Below are 21,694 nucleotides of genomic sequence, written 5' to 3' on the forward strand. Positions count from 1 at the left end.
AAGATGCAGCTCCACAGATATAAGCAGCTGAACGAGAAAGTGAACATGTTGACTGAAAGAAGGTAGACAGAATTGTGCACAAATCAACACTGTTTTAGAGTCTTGTTAATAAGGCACAAAGAGAGCGAGAGAACATTATAAAAGGTTAAATATGCCACCCGGGTGAGTAACATGTTAGGAGCATAACAAGAACCTTCCTCTTCCTAGACAGTTGAGCAGGGGTTCGGTCCTGGCTGCCCCACATTTGAAGGCATTCCAGAGTGGGTCACTAAGCTGTACCCCCATCTGCTGTTGTGGCTGTTGAAAATATGATAAGACCCACTGACTGCCTGTGACCCCTTGTTACCAATAGATAAGATTAGCCATGTTAATGTTGTTCTTTATGCAAGCCAGTAAACACCCGGCTCATATTGAGTAGGCTCCTATTTTACTGCCAAAACAGCTCTGACTCTATGAGGCACAGTCACTGCTAGACCTCTGACGGTGTCTGTTGTGGTATCTGGCACTAGGCCGTCAGTAACAGATCCTTTAAGTCCTGTAAGTGGTGACTGTCTTTTTCCTGAACATCCCACGTATGCTCAAATGGACTGAGATCTGGAGGCCAGGTCAACACCTCAAACACGTTGTCCTCAGACCATCCTTGAAACATTTTTGAAGTGTTGCAGGGTGCATTTTCCTGCTGAAAGTGGGCACTGCCCACAGGAAATACGATTTCCATAAAGGGGAGTACTTGGTCAGCAGCAATGCTTATTTTAGTGATACATGTAAAAGGCAACATCAATGCAGGAGCATTGCACAAAGCGTCACAACTGTCAAAGCATCCTGGTGCTATATGTTACCCAAGCCATGCCCACTCCTGATCATTCACATGATGTGAAAGAAAGCCTGCTTAACCAGACCAGTGCACCTTCTTCCATTTCTGTTCTCTAGTTCTGACACGCTCATGCCCCTTGTAGTTGCTTTTGGTGAAGAACATGCATGTGGTTGACCAGTCTGTGGCTGGCCAGTCCCATACACAACCTCTTTCTATTAGAAAAGATGTCTCAATGTGTTCATAAAGATGTCACATTCGGTTTCACTTTTGCAAATCAAGCCTTTTAGGTCTTCTTTTGACCTTTGCACACATTCATTGTTCTGCTCTAAAACAATACCAGTATCTGATCATTGTGAGGGAAGTATGGTGTGTGGTAGAGGAAGTGCTGAAAATTCGATCAATAAATCGAAAGCAACAGAAAACTATAGTAGACAAATTGTTTATTGCAATATGCAACAAGTGTTAGAGGCTTGTTGTAAAATTTGCTTTCACTCTCAGGATCCCTCCCAGGAGTCAGATAAGAGAAGTACCAGCTAAGGGAGGTCTCAAGGACATTGTCACCTCTATGTACGTGTGTTTGTGATTAGGCATACAACAATGGTCAATTCATAATACATTTATATAATTTCAGTTTACGAATAAGTGTAACATCAAAATATAACATTATGTATGGTGCTATGAGGTTACATATGTCTCCAACAAATATCTTACTTATCTGTGCTCCTTCACGCATACAAAATGTTAGACCCATAGTAAAACCTAAGTTTAAGTGTGTGAGTTCAGTGAAAGTAATCACACATAATTCATTTCCTGGTTGCTGATGCCCAACCAGTATCTTTTGAGTTGGCAAAGGCCGTAAACAGTCTACAATTAAGAATTGTCTGCCAAGCGGTGACAGTCGGGCCTTCTTCGGGGGATTCCGAACCTCCCCATAATTTATTTGACCTCGATGGGCCTTGCTAGTCTTATCTCGTTTCTTCCCATACCTCCCAAACGTTTGTTGGCTTTTGACCTTTAGGGAGTTTCCTGCAGGTGTGCATGTGAGCGTCTCATTAAAAGGGCATAAAAAGTTCTGCGTGAAGGGTAATACTTTGCACAGGCTGCAAAATGCCCACAAACATACAATCTGGATAAAAAAAAATATACTGTAAATTTGCCCCATCTCTGTCAAAAAGACATACTTCCCTTGCTTAGAGATGATGGTTGCTCCGCTGGCAGTAGCTGCATTTACATAAGAGACATAGAGGTAAGAGAGAAGGAATGGCAGCAGTCTCAAGATGTCAGGCAAGATGTTCTGGAACCCTCTGCTGGTGATCAAGCAGCAAAGTCCACTCAGTGTGTCCACAGCCACATCAGAACTGTCATGTTTAAAACTTGTTTAAGCAGGTATTCAAATAAAGCAAAAGCTAATAAAAAAATCTTTATTTGGTCCAACAGAACCTGAGATTGCAAATGTAACATACAGAGATTTTTGTACATATTTATAGATTTTTCATGTTGCAAAATCAGTTTGGATCAGTAAAATATTCTTTACACCACATTCCTGCCCACCGTTCGCCCTGCAACATGCCCCTCTGTCATTTGCTTATCAGATTTTCTGTACCAGTTAAACTATAGACTGTTAATGATGGCATCACATCTGTACAATTTACAAAACACCAGGCTGACCATGTGATCCTGTGTGTGTATGTACTGGTGTAGAGGCCTACTGTATGCTATATGTATTCTTTACAGCACACAAGAAGTAGTGGTTTCCTTAAAAAAAAAAAACATTAAAACTTCATCAGATCAGAGAACACAAGGGGTGGAACAACAGACACAACCCAAACACAACAAAAATATATATGACTACTATGATAAACAAGCATTCAGCAATGAAACTCAGTGCACAACCCATCCAACCCATTTATCCATTCATTCACTCATCATTTCATCATTCATTTATCCATCTACCCCACAAGGAGAGGACTGCAGATTCTCTTGTGCTTTTCTTTACATGTATACATTAATAAATAAACCTAAAAAGGTATGAAATATCTCCCCTGCACTGTGATCTCATATGAGTCCATCTCCTGTAGCAGATCAAGGCTCTACTAAATGCTAAAAAATTTAAAACCAACCCAAGGACAAAAAAAAAAAAAAAAAAAAAGTATTCAAGTTTGTTCCCCAGTGTTGCACATATTCCCCCATTACCACGTGCTCTCACGGAGATTCAGAGAATCAGAGATGGAGCAGAAGAGACACAGCTCAGCTGCTACCTCGATACATGACATGTAGAGAGATGCACTGATGATTTGGCTCAACAAAGTACCGTAAAAATGACAGGAAGGTCCATGGTCAGGTAACTAGACAAGATTGGCTCAGTAGTTTTAGCACTCTCTTCCTGACCTGAACCCTTTACGTCTGAGAGTGTGTGTGTGTTGTGTGTAAAAGGAGTCACTGCATGGCACAGTTGTGTAATATTTTGGCAGGATTAACTGTTTAGCATTAAATGCCAATAATAAACACCAGCCGTGTGTGTGTGCGTAAGTGTGTCTGTATGTGTGTGTGTCTGTGTGTGTGTGTGTGTGTGTGTCAGAGCGGCCGTGGCCGATGCAGTCCATCTGTGTCTGATGTGAGCTGAGGCGAGTGTGTTGCTTTGCTGGGCGTCCAGTCACCCAGAGACGCCTGCGCTGCTTTTCGATGAGCCAGTCTGTGTGTGATTGAGAATCCAGCATTACCCTCCAGCTGTGAGAGAACCACCAGCACCTGCCTGCAGACACACATACACACAAAAATTTGACATTCAATTGCCTTTATCATCCAGTTATGGGTTAAATCAAGGAAATGACATTGTAAATAAAAACACGGTCAAAACAGGAAGCAACATCTGCAACCTGCCTGACCAGCAACTGTGAAATATAAAAACAGTCAACAATATTTAGAGCCAAACTGCAGTGTAACCATCCAGACAACATCCAAAACATGCTCTGAATACAGACAAACCCCATATTTACCAGAGGACTCTTCCCCATCCGAGCAGAAGGGGGGGCTTTAACAGTTTTAACACAGAACTTGCATGGTTAAAATTTCTGTGAATAAAACCCAGTTTACCGTAATTACAACAAACAAAGCAGATCCCTTCACTCTGAACTCCAGTAATCACTCAGGAAGTGACAATGATGCCGTTCAAAATGAAGTTCATCTGAACCAAAACATCAGATGAACAAGGATGTCTGCACAGTGCTGGCAACACATAACTATGACTTCACATTAATGAGCACATCAGCTAACAAACGCACCATTTACAAAACCATCTGCACAGTGACAGTGTTTCTTCCACAGGGTCATAATGCTGAACTAAATGACCCTTTTGCACATTATTTATACAGCACACAAGTACACTTGTAAAATGTTATTATGTAAATATACAGTACAGGCCAAAAGTTTGGACACGCCTTCTCATTCAATGTGTTTTCTTTATTTTCATGTACTTAACAAAAAGTGGAGGAGACCTGGCCTCCACAGTCACCGGACCTGAACCCAGTCGAGATGGTTTGGGGTGAGCTGGACCGCAGAGTGAAGGCAAAGGGGCCAACAAGTGCTAAACACCTCTGGGAACTCCTTCAAGACTGTTGGAAAAGCATTTCAGGTGACGACCTCTTGAAGCTCATCGAGAGAATGCCAAAAGTGTGCAAAGCAGTAATCAGAGCAAAGAAACTAGAATATAAAACATGTTTTCAGTTATTTCACCTTTTTTTGTTAAGTACATAACTCCACATGTGAACATTCATAGTTTTGATACCTTCAGTGAGAATCTACCAATGTAAATGGTCATGACACATTGAATGAGAAGGTGTGTCCAAACTTTTGGCCTGTACTGTATATACACACACCCATATATTTTCACAGCTGTTTTGAGAGGATTATTGATTAACGTTTTTAAATGTGTGCAAGTGATTACCTGTGGAGGGGTGGGACACTGTCAATGGTCTTGAGGCTACCGCGTGTGGAGACCACATTAAAGCTATCAGTGCAGTCACATGACACATGGAGGTAGTACTTTGGGTGACGGTTCTCCACGACAACTATAAGCCCCGCCCACCCGTGAGTCAGGTAGTAACAGGTCATCCCCTCTCGACCCTAGTAATGGAAGAAAGGGACAAACGTAAAAACTCAATTTAAAGCTCAGAAGATACTAAAGAGACAGAGGGTGTAAGGTTGTGCAAAATGGCATAAAATGTATATATACAGTACATTTAGTGGTACATATATATATAATTTGTGCAAAGGCACTGCAGCAGGCAATTAATATAGCATAACCATATTCCACATAAAACAATATCTGGGCAATTCTACTGAAGGTGGACTTCCTGTCACACCCATAAGGCCAGTGAAATACCAGGTATTTATATGCTGCGAGTGATTATATAAAATATTAGGATTTTCTGTGTTCAGCTGTAGAGTCTGCATTAAAATATCATAAGAAAATATTTAAATATCTATGCTTGTTCAAATTTTATCATGCAGTCCTCCAGGATTCAAAGATTTTATTTTGTGTTTTTTTAAAAACATAATTACTTGCACAGGGCACCAAACAGGCTAGGACATTTCCATGCAAGCTGTCAGTACCTAGTCGGTAACAGCCATCATGTTACGGCCTAAACAAACCGTAACCATTGCGTGCACGCATTCTTGGGACCAATCAGGCAAGTGGTATGGATGGGGGGGGAGAGGGCACTGACGTGCAGTGACTGGAGGATCACTGACAGACTGAAGGCTTGTTTTATTCACTGGGTCTTCAGTATTTTTAAGACCTTCAAACTCGGAACACTGTGGTAGAGGAATTGTTTCCAATCAACAACTTGCTCATCCAGTGCAAAGGCAATGGAAGTGCAGAACGAACACATTCCTACTAAATGTCAGTCTCTGAATAAAAAAAATCCTGAAACCAATCACCTCATGTCTTTCTCCCTTGTTCTCAGTCAGCAGTATGATCGCGTCTGCGAGGGTGGTGCCGCTGGCCTCTACCTGCTCCACCATCACCTGCCGAGAGCTGTAGATGGCTAAAATGAACCCGGGGAAGTCTTGACTAGGCCGTCGCCCACTTGTTGGACTGGACACTAAAAACACACACACACAAATGCACAGATGCATTCAGAGAGATAGGTGATTGTTTCATGTCACTTGTCTGTGTGACTGCGCTTTTACTGTGCTTCACTTCAGCCTCCCCCACCCCAACTGGGAACAGCCTAGTGTTGAGAACAGTTAACTCTGCACTTATTTGCACTTGGACACTGCACGTTTGTGATAAAAATCTGAAAACTGAATCTCTTCCGGTTGGCTGTAACACTAACCCCAGATGTGGCTGATATCAGGTGCAATCAGGAAGGCGGTTTAGTGATGCTGTAAGAACACTGTTCAGGACAACGACACAAATTCACAAGACCCCTTACATCATCCATTTAAACATTTTCATTCTGGAATTAGTTGGCTGATGCATTGTTTGGTTAACATTTCATTGATTTAGTCCATACCTGTCAAAATCTGGGTTGAGTTGGAAATTCAGGCAAAACTTTTTGGTCAATTTTAGTCATAAGCTTCATGTTGGAAGGGTCAGGAAGGGTAAAATAAATAAATAAAGTGTGTGTACACACCCGGTGTAGACGGGCTGCTCAAGTTCATCTGCCAGTGGTTGAAGGCACAGCAAACAACAGCATATTCTCCCGGCTCCAGCATCACATCACAGCCCACAAACTTCTTGACAGCCCGTTTGCTGTGGGTCATGAGTCTTCCCAGCACAAGCCGGTTCCCACTGCCGAACGATGCACGGAAAACCATGATGCACAAGTCCAGCAGGTGGCTGTCCGCTGTGTCCGAGCGCCTGCGTGAGACAGAAAGAGGAGCAAGTGCACACACTCTAAGTGATTTATATTGTGGTAAATTGTTGTAGGTAATTTATATTGTGGTGTGTATACAGTGTGTGTGTGTGTGTGTGTGTGTGTGTGTGTGTGTGTGGGCGTGTGTGGGCGTGTGTGGGCGTGTGTGGGCGTGTGTGGGCGTGTGTGGGCGTGTGTGGGCGTGTGTGGGCGTGTGTTCATGCGTGCATGTACCGGCTGCCTTCCTGGAACAAGGCGAACTCCAGTGCAGTCCTTTCTAGCACGGTCAAGGCTGTGACTGTAACCGGACCACTGGCTCTGCTCGGAAAGCAGCCCTGCAGTCGTACTTCCTGCCAATCAGCATGGATCTTACAGATATCCACAGAGTCAAAGTACCTACACACACACACACACACACACACACACACACACACACACAAACAGCATAAATATTAGATACACAGAGGTGTTGACAGACTTATTAAATGAACAAAACACACACAAATTTATTAATGACAGGATTGGACAATCGCTACACACAGCAGTGTCTAATTGTACTCTAAATGCACACATACAGACGCACACAGACTTTTTGTCTGGGAGAGTTGTTGATGAATAAACCATGAGCCTGGTAAGGAGTGTCAGTCTATATTACAGGCAACACTGTCTGCTTGTGTGGGTATGTGTCTAACTGTCTGACGCTCCACACACACACACACACACACACACACACACACACACACACACACACACACACACAAACTAGATTAGTTCATTAACAACACACAGCCCTGTATGAGGCTGAAATAGAATCAAGAGAATGCAGTGATTGTATTTTGGTTTAATTATGGGGTTACAATTTTCTTAGCATGATACACCCTGCATATAAGGACTGACGATATGCAAGCTGGCCGAAAGAAAGTCACTTCTGGGAAAAACTGGGATAGCTACTCAGAGCCCATGGATAATTCACGGCCAATCTGTGTTATTTGACTATGAACACTTCTCCATGTGTTTTATGATATCCTTTTGTTTCTGTACAGAGCTGTACCATTTGTAGTTTATCTTATATTTATATAAAAAGTTTATTCTTGGGAGGACCAGCACACTGGGACCCAAACAATGAGTGGGCATGGGAAAACATACAGCTGAACTCATTTTTAGCCACACCTCAATTGCACTATGGACGTTTATCAGCTGAGTCAGTAGTAGTAATATTAAGTAGTAATATTAAAGATTATTCTAGGGATACTGTAAGCCATTGATAACACAGGTGTTTTATGGGAGAAAAGAGCATTAACCTAAGGCTAGCAAACCAGCCCTGGGCATAGTGGGCCCACTGCTTAGCTGGAGTAATACCTGATGAATTATAAGGTTGATATAGGTTTCATACTTGATGAAATCTCCGTACTCCATCCAGAACACACCCTCACTGCTCCCGTGGGCCATGAGCTCATGTCGGAGGTGCTGCGGCCAATCAGACCACTCGTCGGACCAGCTGCCATTCCAGGAGAAACGTCCCCATGGGTTCCTGAGTCGCAATAACCTGAGCACACATACATAAAACAAGTGAAGCAAATATTAGAGTTTTTAGCCAACAACATTGCACACAAGTCAAGCCCTACCGCTCACCTGTAGCCATGCACATCTCGAACATCCAGTATCGAGTAGGCGTGTCGTGGGCGGAGTCCAAGTGATTCATACACAACATCATCCACTTTCATGTTCCCCCCTCCACAAGAGGCACCCATAAGGAACCTGCAGAGAATGATTGAGGTAGACAAACTTTTCAGCTGTGCCTGAACTGATGGATCAGATGGATGAGTGACAGGCCCTCCAACTCACCCTGCCTCTTTGGAGCTCAGCATCTTGGCCCAAATGAGGTCATTGTCAATGGGCTCCTCCCTGGGGTTTGTGGAGCTGACCTGAAGCATGAGAGACTCACATGGCGCACCAGTTAGCGTGGCCAGACCCTCAATGGCCCGTCCTGCCTGCAAAGCAAAGTAGGAACCGTGCAGCTTGGCCAGAGCCTTCTCTATCAGAGCAACCCACAGCTGCCTTCTCTGTGCCTGTGGGAGAAGGATAGAATTATTAACCCTAAAACACGAAGAAACATCCAAAAACAAAACCCTGACCACACCTGAACAGCAGCAGTGTCAGAGACCTGGTCAATATTTAAGCCCAGGTTACAGATACATCTATTCAGTAAAGTATTCTGCTAAACTCCCTTTTCTCCCTATTAGGCTACCACACAAAGAAATAAAAATAAAGTCATTTTAATGTTTGTAAGTCAAACTGTACTGTAAGTAAAAAAAAAAAGTGAAAGTGAAAAGTAAATTGATTGTCATTGGGAAGCACAGCACACAGTGACCCAACGAAATGTGTCCTCTGCTTTTAACCATCTCCCTTGGTGAGCAGTGGGCAGCCATGACAGGCGCCCAGGGAGCAGTGTGTGGAGACGGTGCTTTGCTCAGTGGCACCTCAGCGGTTCAGTTTTCGAACCCGTATACCTTCCAATGATGTGTCCGTTTCCTTACCCACTACGCCACCTCTGCCCTGTGTGATTTAGCCGGGGGAGGGGCTACCCAATACAATGCCTGTTGAAAATTATTGTACTCTGCTGACTATTCACATGAACAGGCAGATACAAAACTGCCATTTAGATATTGATACCAGTGCTAATTTAGATCAAAATTGATTCAAAAATTAGAAACAGTCATTAGAAAAAAGCAGAAATATATATATTTTATTTTTTATGTTATGTCTACTATTTATTTCTCACTTAACAGTCATAATTGTGACCATGCTGCACTTTTTATTTGTGGAAGTATGATTTTGCAGGTTTGCAGTGCCAGTGGTTTAAAGCAGCAGTGATTAAAACAGACAAAGGGGAGGTGATATGTCCCACTTTACATCATTACAGAAGTGAAAGAACACACGCACACACAGACCTGTGAGAAGAGCAGGTAACCATACTCATCGCAGGGCAGCATGTCGTCCACAAGCACAGTGGTCCAGGTGCCATCTTTACACAGACGGACTTGGTACGCACCCTCCAGACAGATAGTACGTGTGATCATCACTCGCTCCACCAGCTCTGGCCGCTCCGCTAAAACTGCCAATGCACTCAGAAACCTGCACAAGAGAACAGAGGGCAAATGATGACTGCAAACAAAGAGCTCAGTGAGCATCTGAAGTGTGCAATGACTGAAAGACACACCCACCAGCAGTTTCCCAGAAGTCCTTGGAGGATGTCAGAAGGGCGGGGTGTCCGAAACACACTCCACTTGACACCACGTTCTTTAAAGTTGTTGCAGTTAATCTCATGTGGGCGGAGCCATTTTTTGATTCGCTGTTGGACACTGTCACCCTCCGGGAAGCCAACAGATCGTGGACCAGGGGGGAAACTGTCATCAACAAAATTCACAGCATTCTGCAAGACACAATATAACACTGATACAGTTAACTGGTGTCCGATTTCATTCATTCCAACTAAAACACAAATTAACCCCTGAGGTACCAATTTTGTCAGGATTCATGACTTCGCTTTGCATGAACCATAAAAGCCACATCTTATGCAGCTCAAACACTGCTTCAGTGGCCGTCCTGAACCCAGTTTCCTTTCACAGACAGAACAGGGACATTTCCTGTTTTAGCACGCACACACACACACCCACACTCTCTCAAGGATAGCAGATGTTTGTTCTCTACCAGACTCACTCAAATCAGCACTCTAGATGTTGAGCTGAGCTAAGCAGTGTGTGTGTGTCCAGTTCAGTCCCAGCTCTCTCCATTCTGCTTTTGAAGAACATGTCTCAGTATAGAACTCATTTACAATACAAATAATAAAAAAAAGGCAGAAGTTAAATGGTGTCTAAGATCCGTGTGGTGAATGTGTATGTGTGAGGGAGATGATGTCTGCTTTGGGGAGCTGTATAATTGCTGCTATGGCCATTTCTAAAAATAAGTTCACCTTAGCGCAACACACAGGAGAGAAGAAGGGGAGGTGGGGACAAAACCTAGAAAAGCAGAGAACCGCGGAGGATGGTGCGATGAGAGGAAAACACACACACACACACATACTAATAATGTCAGCAAGCCCCAGCTTCAGCTTCACTCTTTTCAGCCTTTTTTTCCCCAAATTCATTAAAGACTAATTGGATTTTCTTTATTAAATATCACAAGTTCATTCTACAGACTCATTAGACATGTGTTACTGAACAGCCATAGTCCTTGTTAGAGGAGCGTTATTGGGGTTGCTCAACACTAAACCCAACCAAACATCTCTCATGATCATTCTGAAAATCTTGGATAGTAACACAACAAAATATTTCCTCCGTTGGAACAAGCTGACCTTGAAGTAAGATCGCTTTATCTCTACAGCATATCTTGTGCATGATAAAAGGCAATAAACACCGAAATTAATGTAAAGGTTTACGGGATTACTTCACTGAGTGGAACTTAAACTTCAGCACCATTTACAGATGAATCAATGCACAATCTAAAAATGGCTTTGGACCAGGTGAGACCTGGACCGTCTTTTAAGGCAGCAGTCATGACCTGCAGCAACATTTTACTGCATGGTTGTCCTGTTATTGGCCACTAAAATAGTCAAAGACAGTGTCTCACTATACCTTCCTTCCCGTAGTGTTGTAGTTCTCAAGACTGGTATAATTTGTGGTTACTGTGGTATGTTGGCCTCAGCACTATATGGCCTCTGTGGTATTAGACCTATGCTATTTGGTCTTTTTAATAATTGTAATAATTAAAAATCATTTTAAATATCTTCTGCGCATATTTTTCCCCAGTTCATGATACTTTAGGGGCTCAGTACACTACCCTTTGTTAAGTCTGTATATCAGTGAACCAGCACTATCTTACTAATGTTAATTTGACTAATTTGTTAGAAAAAAAAATGTGCAGGGACCATTGCATATCCATATTCATAGATGACCTGAAACCTCTGTCCTTGGTATAAGAGACTTAATATGAATATCTTTCTGATACATCCCATCTCTATCCCTTGATAAAATGGCTTTAGGAGAGGATTGGTGAGAATATTATTTTGCACCAGGCCTCGTAACTATGACAAATCTGGGAGATTTTAAATGAGAGAAATCTAGAAAATATGATTGAAAAGATAACATGAATTAGATTTGACAAGCAATTTACAGCAAAACCTTTTTTCTCTACAGTTGATCTGAGTACTGTGATGTCGATTCTAACCCTAGTCTGTTTTTGGTCTTGGACTAGAACAATATCTCCCACAAACCATTTCAGCATACCGAAAAAGTTCTAGGGTTTAGCAGTTTGCCACAGAGACATTTCAGAGTTGTGATCATTTATGGGGAAATAATCAACACTCAGGGTGGTAGCAGCCTCGTGTGTAACACACTTACTATGAACTAGAAGACCACAAAGTCACAGGTTCAAACCGGAGCAAGACACATCTGTGAATTGCTCCTGGGGACGGTCCCTGTCACCACTGATTAGAAGTCGCTCTGGGTAATGAATGTAAATAAATATAAATCCTTATACATTTACATTTATCGCATTTATCAGACGCCCTTATCCAGAGAGACTTACAATCAGTAGTTACAGGGACAGTCTCCCTGGAGCAACTTAGGGTTAAGTGTCTTGCTCAGGGACACAATGGTAGTAAGTGGGATTCGAACACGGGTCTTCTGGTTCATAGGCGAGTGTGTAACCCACTAGGCTACTACCACCCCTTATAATCTCACACGCACACAGACACACCCACCTCTCGGCAGAAAGTGACAATGTTCTCCCACAGCTCCTTGGCCTCGCCTTCATCTGTACGCCTGCGGGCTTCCACGTGTACGCTCTCGCGCCTCTTCAGCGGCTTGCCTACTTTGCGCATGGTCAGGTACTGCTGGGGCGTGTGGCAGGCTGCACAGTGCTTTGCTTTGATGTCATTCAGGAGCGTGCACGCAGGACACGCCCACTGGCTAGCAGCAAGCCCTGTTGCGACCCCCAGAGCCAGAGAGGGCGAGGACGACGAGGAGGTGATGGAAGGGTAGACTCGTGCCGTCTTGCGTGTGACCGCAGTTGTGGCGGTGTTGCTGGGAGCTTTGGCTGCGCAGACGCATGTTCCGGGGACGCCACAGTGCAGGCAGGAGCGCTGCGGAGGCTCAGTGAAGCCGTGCAGCTTGGAGCAGCCGCAGGCCGAGCAGTGGGGTGCGGCCGTGGGGTTTCGCAAGGTGCATTTTGAACACGACCACGAGCTGAAGTCTGGACTGGACGGAGAGGCTGGCGTAAAGCGGACGGACTCTCCCACGAGGTTGATTATGTCGCCCGACGGCAACGCCCCCCGCGCCACGCCGTGACAGGTTTCACAGCGGCCCCCGGATGCCCCTGAACAGCCTGGACACTTCCAACAGGGAGGTGAAGTGACGGGTGGCGTGTGAATATGTGCTGGAGGCTCCTCCTCCTCCAGTACACTAAGGCGTTTGATGGGAAAGGATTCTACAGGGGTCGGGCTAACGTGTGTGAGGGGGTGTTTGGGGTCAGAACTGGGGAGTCGACTAGGAGGTGGTACTTCTCGTCGGCTTCTTGGTACGGGGTTATTCTGCAATGAGGTGGGAGTGGTAGCAGAATGGGGTGTGGCCACAGACTCTGGTATGGCTATGGGTGTGTCCTCTGTGAGGTCAATGAGAGGCGGAGCTGTCGCCCCTGTAGTGGGAAAGCCCAACACGGGAGTGCGCACCTCAGGGACAACAAGAGCTTCAGGGGGGATTTTGGGCAGGGACAGCTTTCGTGGACCCCCGCAGGCAGAACAGGACATCGCCACCGGTGTGTTATGCAAAGTACAGCGAGGACATGCCCATCCCATTGGCCCCTCACTTTCAGATATGTCCCCATTAGGCTCCACAAGTCGCAGCTCCTCAATGGTTGTCTGTCCACGTGGCTCTGGGCTGGGGGAGGTGTCCAGGGGAAGGGGCGGTACGCGCACAGCCGGCATTGGACCATTGGGGGTCGTCAGCGCCGCCCCACAAAACGAACAGGGCCCTGAGACGTGGGGGTTTGTGTGTGCACAGCGTGGACATGGCAGGCGCTGTTCTTCCGAGCTCAGCCGCAGGATGTGGTTCAGGTCTGGCTTCTGCCGTGGCGCCTCACAGATGGAGCAACGGGGAGAACCGCCCGGGTTCAGGAACGTACAGCGACCGCATGACCACTCTCCACCACGCACCACAGCTGCCATTGAACCAGGAGAGTGAGAATGACTAGAAAGAGAACGAGAAAGAAATTAGCCCCAACAAGACAAATGGCTATTATGAACACACACACACACACACAGGTCTGACAACATGGCATCACTTCCCTCAGAAATCAGGGCTGCGAATAGCTTAAATTAGAACACACACACACACACTTTCTCTCTCTAATGTCTTCCCAGGTTTAGGGTTAGCACAGCAGATGAAACTGTGAGAGTGAGCGCAAATGTGTATTATAGGCAGGTAGACAGGCTGACCATTGCTGCAAAATATCCAACATACACTGGCTGGATAGAGTACGGTTGAAAGACACACACACACACACACACACACACACACACACGGCTGCAAACTTCACTACACCCCATACCCACCTGGTGGTCAAAGGTGGTGCTGCAACCACTTCTAGCATTAGCACGCTAAGTACCTTTCAATGGTTCAGTCTGCTGAAACAGCCTACGTACAAATACCATTAACAGCAAACATAAGCCGGTTTGATCAGCCAATAAAGTTCCTTATTCTTATTATTAGTCACATACATTTACATCAGTGGTTTCTCTAAAGTGTGTGGATATTGCCATTGTTTACAAAAGGAGTTTGCAATACATTTCTCTTCAAAGCCAATGCGCTTTTTGCTAATTTAGTGTTATATGTGCTGATTTCTAGGTCATGCAAGGTGTCTCATAACAAAATTCTACAGAAATCCATCACAGCACTACCTGCTAGCCAATTATTGTGTTAAAAAACCTATTAAAACTTGATATAATTACCCTGCCAAAGTTATTAATATGGTGTTGGTCATTGCTAGGTACAGTTAGGTTCATAAGTTTGGTGGATAAAGAGAACACCTGCCATGGTAGGTCTGTTCAAAAGCATTTTGAGGTGGTACTGATGTGAAAGCTGCGTTAAAGAGGCGGGCGGAGCTATGAGCCTGTGATTTACTTTAGTTGAGGCTGGGCACCACTTGCATTTCACTTTTGAACAGAACAGTTAGGAACGCGTGACCTCTATATTGCATTCGACCGGGCATAGTGAGGTTGATAAACTGCTTAACGGGCTCTGGTCCTGCGGCGATGCCCACTGTTTCAGGACTGCAGAAAACATGATCTCCTCAGCGAGCACCAGAGCCTGGAAAACTAAGAGCCAATGGGAAAGAGTCCTCCTCACGAGTGGTCCCAATTTCTAAATGAAACTTCCTTCTTTTTCCCTCCATAACGGACAGTTACCAGCATTGTGAAGGACTCTACGCACCCCTCACCTAAATAAAAAGTACAGAAGGATTCAGCAATCACTGTGCAACAGCTTCATCCCACAGGTCGTCAGACACCCGAACACTCAGGGACTTTCTACTCTGAAAGGACAAACACACACTCTACCTCCTATGGTCAGAACATATCTCTATTACATTTCATGCATATTTGTCACTCTGCAACCTCATTACTCATTTCACAGTTTTTTAGCACTGTGTCTTGTTTGTCGTCTACATGTTCTGTTTGATGTTACTCTTGTTGTTCTTTCACTGCCTGTGTACCATGTTTTTACACTTCATGTAGCCCAATTGGTCTATGTCACACATGTGCACTTTATGTTGGTCTTTAACCCTTTAAAAATATTACATTTAACAGGTTGTGGAGAAACGTTGTTTGACTTCACTATGTACTGTATAACATACACAGTGGGTTGCAAAAGTATTCGGCCCCCCATGAACTTTTACACATTGTCACATTGCAGCCACAAACATGAATCTATTTTAATGGAATTCCATGTGGAAGACCAATACAAAATGGTATACACTCGAGAAGGGGAATAAAAATCATACATTTTTTGACTTAAAAGTGGGGTGTGCTTTTTCATTCAGCCCCCTTTGGTTTGAGTGCAGTCACTTGCCCATAGACATTGCCTGATGAGTGCTAATGACTAAATAGAGTGCACCAGTGTGTAATCTAATTCAGCAAGTCACATGATGTTTTTAAAATATAAGGGTTAAGGTCTCGTGCACCTGTGCGGACACCTTGACTTGCTACAATGAGCAGAAAAATGGCCTGTGTTCGGTGTGCCTTCACGTGATTCCACAAAATATGGAATCAGTAGAAAAATATGGAATCAGTTTTGTGCCAAATTTTTTAAACAATGGGGCTTCACCTCATTGTCCAGCAGGTATTGGATTGACCGCTCCAATCCCCGAAACCTTATCACTGCGAGATATGTGGGCTTCAAGAACACGCAGAGCAGCATCAGCTATCACACATGGACCACATTATAATCAGCGTATTCAATCAATGCTTACAATTGGTAAATCGTGCAGTTCATCGCCTGCACAAATCTCATTCAATATATGATAAGCTGCTGTGGACACAGCGATACGGTTCAGAGTTGTGATGGGAAGTTCGGCTCTTTTCAGAGTGCCTCATATTTTAGCCTTGTTTGGCAAATATGATTTATCAACACACAACGCATTCGTATTTGACAAGTAAGGCAAAAATATGAGACTACGAATGCCACAAGAGCCGAACCTCACATCACTAGTTCCGGGGAAGGGAGTGGTCACTCAAATGTGGTCATCTGTGTGCCGCGGGGTTCAGTGCAAAAAGTATGGATGTTTTTCTAAACTTCCAGTAGGACGATAACGTTGTGCACTGCATTGATGCAATGTTGTCCACGTCTGCATTGCAACGCATTGATTATACGATTCATTTCAACGCCCCTAGTGTGCTCTGTGTTTTGGCCCAAAAAGAATGTCTCGTCGTGCAAGCAGGTGTGATTTTGCGCAGGTGAAGCGACTGTAATTTTCATGAGGAGCAGATATTTCTGCGGTTATGTTCATTTCAATCCATGAAATAATGTTAATAGTGCACATAGTAATATTGCTAAAATCACCGTACCCATCCGTCGTAGGGACGCCTGAGTGGGTGATTACAGCAGCCAGTGTTCTGTGTCTACCATCTGTCTCTCTGAGAGACACACAGACACACACACACAGAGCTCGGCTCTGAAAGGGATTACCAACTGGCTGCAGCCACATTCATTCTGAGAACATTCCAAGGGTAATTACCTGGAAGTCTCCTGTAACTCAACAACCTCTGACGTTCCTGACTACCAGTGAATTTTCAGTATATTGCTGTAGGGTGGGGTAACCAGCACGGTGACAAAAGGAATCAAGTTTCAACATCATGAATAGGACAAAAAAGCTGAGAGGTTTAATTATGATCCGCTCAGCATTTGCTCATTTAGTTTAAGGTCAGGTTATAATGAAAAAAAGGAAAACACACACACACACACACACACACACACACACACTAAAAAAGCTGTACCAAAATGTACTCAAAGCTGTGAAATTAGTTAGTTAGCAAAATGAAATGTCACCTCACCTGACCTCATGCACTTTCCATAACCCGAAGGGCTCTGGAGAGCCCGGAGCAAACCCATGCAAAACACACACAAAGCCAAGACTATGATTTGAAACCCCATCCTCGGATGTGCGGGTCTGCGGCACTACCCGGCGTGCCATCTCAGATGGCCCGATCACGGTATTCAGCAGTAGCTGGTCTCGTGATGCTGTGATCATTTAAAATGTAAAGATGCGGTGTGGTAATTAAAGAGATTGCATGTTAGATATTACTTTTCGTTTACATACATTTACACTACACACTGCAAGTTGAGGTACACGTCAGCATCCAACTGTAACTGCGGATTAATGCACGCGCAAAATTCAAAAGCATGAATGGAGCTAATACTATTCATGTTGTGGCAATCACACACAACTCTATTGAGAAATGTATTTACTGGTATTTATCACTAAAGTTTTATTGCTGCATACAAATGTCACATCAAACGTATCTTCATGATTAACAGATAAGTTACCTTTATCATGGAGACTAAGAGACTAACTACGCAGGAATATGCCCATGTCCAATCAGAGCCTGCCTATATTGGAGCACCAGGGAGAAGGAAAAACCTGACCCGGATTCAAGGTTTTATGGTCCCCAAAACCTGCGTTGGAATATTTTACCTTTCCTGAATCTTTACTCTGTGAGCTGGTTACAGGCTTACCCCAGTTGTGAAACGTACTGGAACTTTCCGTCATACGGTTCCTGCAGTACGAGACGTATTTCTAACGACTTGAATCTCAGGAGCCACGTGCGGCACAGAGTAACATGACCTCCTTCCCTCCTCCAGTTGGCGCAAGCAGCTGTGCGTGATGGACGGAGGCGGCGAAGGCCTGAACCCGCTGCCTCATGCTAAAATATGAAAAGTTCACAAAGCTACCGTCTGCCTGCTAATAACGGCCCCCGTTTACATTTACAGCGTTTACCAGACGCCCTTATCCAGAGCGACTTACAATCAGTAGTTACAGGGACAGTCCCCCCCTGGAGACACTCAGGGTTAAGGGTCTTGCTCAGGGACACAATGGTAGTAAGCGGGATTTGAACCTGGGTCTACTGGTTCACAGACGAGGGTCTTAACCCCCTAGGCTACTACCACAACTGTTAACAACCCGCCTCCACAATGTTGCAATCACAATTCTGCAAGGCTTGCAATTTCAATTTATAATACGTGCTTTTTTGGGGGGAAAAATACTCAGTCAATAAAAGAAAAAGTGTCCAACTGTGTGTGTGTAATAACACCATGAAACCACAATATTTTTGCTATGACAATCAATTGTGAAATGCATCATAGAGTCAGGTCCCGTACTGCTGACCTTGTATTTTCTTCTGGAAGAAATTCGTACATACATCCGTAATAAGAGCCAACCTTACACCACCACACCCGACCAATCACACATCGTTTCAGATTGTGTGTGTGTGTGTGTGTGTGTGTGTGAGCATTCACCTGCGCTCTCTGTGTGCTACAGGGTTTTGATGTTGCCGTGTGATGAAACTCGTTCCCCACACAGGACTGCTGTGGCTGTTTCTCATCCAGCCCACGGCAGGCGCCGCTTGGTACGGCGCCGTACGGAACCCGTGCTCGGACTCGGTCTCCGCGGTCAGCGAGGAGGCTGAACTCCCCATCACTCCCCGCAATGACAGTCGCCGGTCAAGCACACGGAACACACGGGCTCCTCCAACTGAAGAGCATACAAATCACATGTCTACGGAGTTCCGCTCGGGGAACAGACCGGCCGCTCTTGAAGTCCACTAAAGAGAACCAGTGGAACCATCTGAGGAAGACCTGCTGGTCTCAGCGAGGATGCCCGGGCCACGGTAGCGATTCTCTGCCGGCGTCGAAGGAATGGTCAGTCGCATGATCGCTACACGGAGTCCAGGCCTGGGTCCAGACGCGTCTTCATCACCCGTGCGCGGTCTGTCCCTCTCCGCCGGTCCCCGGCCTGCGTGGGCCTAACTGCGGTGCACGTCCGGGGGGAACCGCTGAAGCACCATGCCCGCGTCGCCGCGTTCGGCATGCGCCGAGACGGTCGAACGGGCGTCCTCGGAGGAGAGGGGCGGAGGTCGCGTGTAAACGGGACGTTCAAAAGCCGCCGGAGCGCAACAGACGCGTCCGGAACCTTGTCTGTCCTCCGCCTGTCCCGTTCTGTCGGCTCCCCCTCATCGTGCCGCGGAGCTCCGGTTAAAGCACGTCCACAGCCCGCCCGCCGCTGTCGTCGCCTCCGACGCGGGACCCGCGTCCCCCGTATGATGATCGGTGATAATCGCCACTCTTGTTGGTATCGCGGTCCTCGGTCCGCCGCGATTCCTGCCACGGCGGATTAAAGCGAGTCAGCAGCGCGCATGCGCCGTGGAGCCCCACACGAGACGCGTTTTCTGGCAATAAACACACCGGCAGGTCAGGCGAGTCCACGAACTTCACGATCGCACACGCCACACGCCGTGGAACGCGGGCTTTCAAAAGGACGCGGAGGTGGCGAGGAGCGACACGCACACACACGGACTGGTTCCCACTTGGTTTATTACTGCTTATTAATGTGCGTGAGAGAGCGCTGTATGGCGCTGACAGAGTAAAACGCGGAAGTGAATTGCCGTCCTGGGCGTGTTACCTACATCTTTATTCGGCGAACGACAAAACACGAAAGACACGAGGGCATACAAAAAAAGAAGAGTTAAAAACACACACACCGCACCTGTTACTCACACCACCCGGTCCCACGAGCAGCAGCAGGACGGATGACGAGCTTTTGTTCGCGTTCCTCAGATCACCACGTCACAAACGTGAGCCGTGAAGCGCACAATCTGCTTCAGAACGGCCGTCCAAGTTCTGAAAACCTCCCAGAACGCACACAGTGCAAAGAAAGTCCACTAGAAAATCCTCCGTCAACAGCTGAGAGCCGAATGAACGGGCCCGACGCGGCGTCGCGACGAAGTGAAAACTCGGGTCGAACAACGGGGCTCCCCGGCGCGGGTGTACGCACGCGTTCCCGGAAACTCACCCGAAAACCCAAACCGGCCGCGGTCCTCGGGCTCCGCGCAACTTTTCTTCCCAGCCGCCGTTTCACTCGTCCATGCTGCGGCGGCGGCGGCGGCGGCGCGTCTCCCTGCTACTTCCCTTTCTTCCGTCGGCTCATGTTGGGCTCCTCCACTCGGCGAGAAAGAACGCCGTCCGGCGCGGCCGCTACGTCGCTTAATCCCGCAACCTGCCTGCGGCCGGGGCCGAAAGCGGAAGAGGGGGGGAGCGCGCCGCGAGTGAATCGCGTCCAGGCGGCTTCCGAGCTGGATACGAGGCGCGTGCGTGAGACGCTCGTGCACGCGCGCCAGGTAAGCGGGGGGGTTTTCTGTCGGCACATTCGTCTGGGAGCCACGGTCGGAATCCCCGGTGCTTTTACGTGAAATTATAGATAGCTGCGCCACCAACGACGCGATTACGATATTGATCAAGTTGACAATTCATTGCAGAATTACAATGGACAATTATTAGTTTTTCTCTGGTCAACACGTTTCCATTTCTTGCAGTCACATAAAGCGAATAATATTACAGTACCAATAGCAAGGTAACACTTGCATCGATGCAAAAATATCTCTCATTTGAGTATATAAACGCATTTACTCTTCGTCGTGCATTTATTGCTCTCAGGTTTAGTTGTTTAGGCGAACAGCGATAATAGCAGTTCACCCCGGTGCACGTAAATGAGGGATTATGGCCAGTGGTTTGAGTTTGGTTTTTAGTTATTGTTGTATTCTTTATTTAACATATACTAATAGAGACACTTTGATGTAAAGCCGGCGACATTGAGTAAAGCACGATTAATTCGTTTGTAGTTGTTTGTCGAATGTGCTGAGAAGACATGTTGCATGTGGTGCACGCGCATAACTGTCTCACGCACGCGCTTTAACATCGGCAGCTTTCGGAATAGCCGAAAATCGTGGCTTTAAAACTCCATTACCCACAACGCACCGGGCTAAATGCACGGCAGTAAAATCTTATCTAAAAAAGCTCAAGCTCTCGTTCAAGAGGGCTCTTTCCATTACAGGATTGAGATTGTTCTGCTAAGATGTGTGACTTTCCAGCTTCATTTATGCATGTATGTTTATTGAGCTGTGTAAAAGAATGGATTACAGTTTAGATTTCATGTAGAAAAAACCCCTAGGGGAATTCTAAGAATTCTAAAATTGATATTGCTATAACTGCAGTCTGCCGTTCTTAATCCTTGTTCAAATAAACATTAAAAATCACAAACGTTAGCCGTGAAGCGCACAGACATACAATCTGCTTCAGAATATTTACAGCATTTATCAGACATTTACATTTACAGCATTTATTAGACGCCCTTATCCAGAGCGACTTACAATCAGTAGTTACAGGGACAGTCCCCCTGGAGCAATTTAGGGTTAAGTGTC

At 45.7% G+C, this 21,694-nt stretch overlaps 1 protein-coding gene across 2 annotated transcripts; it reads right to left on the reverse strand.

The window, feature by feature from the left end:
• Positions 1–2,221: 2,221 nt before the first annotated feature.
• Positions 2,222–20,587, reverse strand: LOC114784211 (calpain-15-like). 2 transcript variants are annotated; one of them, XM_028969441.1, is made up of 12 exons: positions 20,290–20,587; positions 12,434–13,916; positions 9,897–10,105; positions 9,624–9,807; positions 8,518–8,741; positions 8,305–8,430; positions 8,066–8,218; positions 6,907–7,068; positions 6,451–6,677; positions 5,753–5,916; positions 4,758–4,936; positions 2,222–3,566 (listed from the first exon to the last, which is right to left on the reverse strand). In XM_028969441.1, the coding sequence occupies exons 2-12, from the start codon at positions 13,892–13,894 to the stop codon at positions 3,389–3,391; spliced, it is 3,267 nt and encodes a 1,088-aa protein (XP_028825274.1). In that variant the 5' UTR covers positions 13,895–13,916; positions 20,290–20,587; the 3' UTR covers positions 2,222–3,388. The 2 variants fall into 2 exon arrangements, with proteins under 2 accessions (XP_028825274.1, XP_028825273.1); XM_028969440.1 differs by lacking the exon at positions 20,290–20,587 and adding an exon at positions 18,738–20,208.
• Between the last annotated feature and the right edge of the window lie 1,107 nt (positions 20,588–21,694).

The sequence above is a fragment of the Denticeps clupeoides genome, unplaced genomic scaffold, assembly GCF_900700375.1.
Source record: "Denticeps clupeoides unplaced genomic scaffold, fDenClu1.1, whole genome shotgun sequence".
Lineage (NCBI taxonomy): Eukaryota > Metazoa > Chordata > Actinopteri > Clupeiformes > Denticipitidae > Denticeps > Denticeps clupeoides.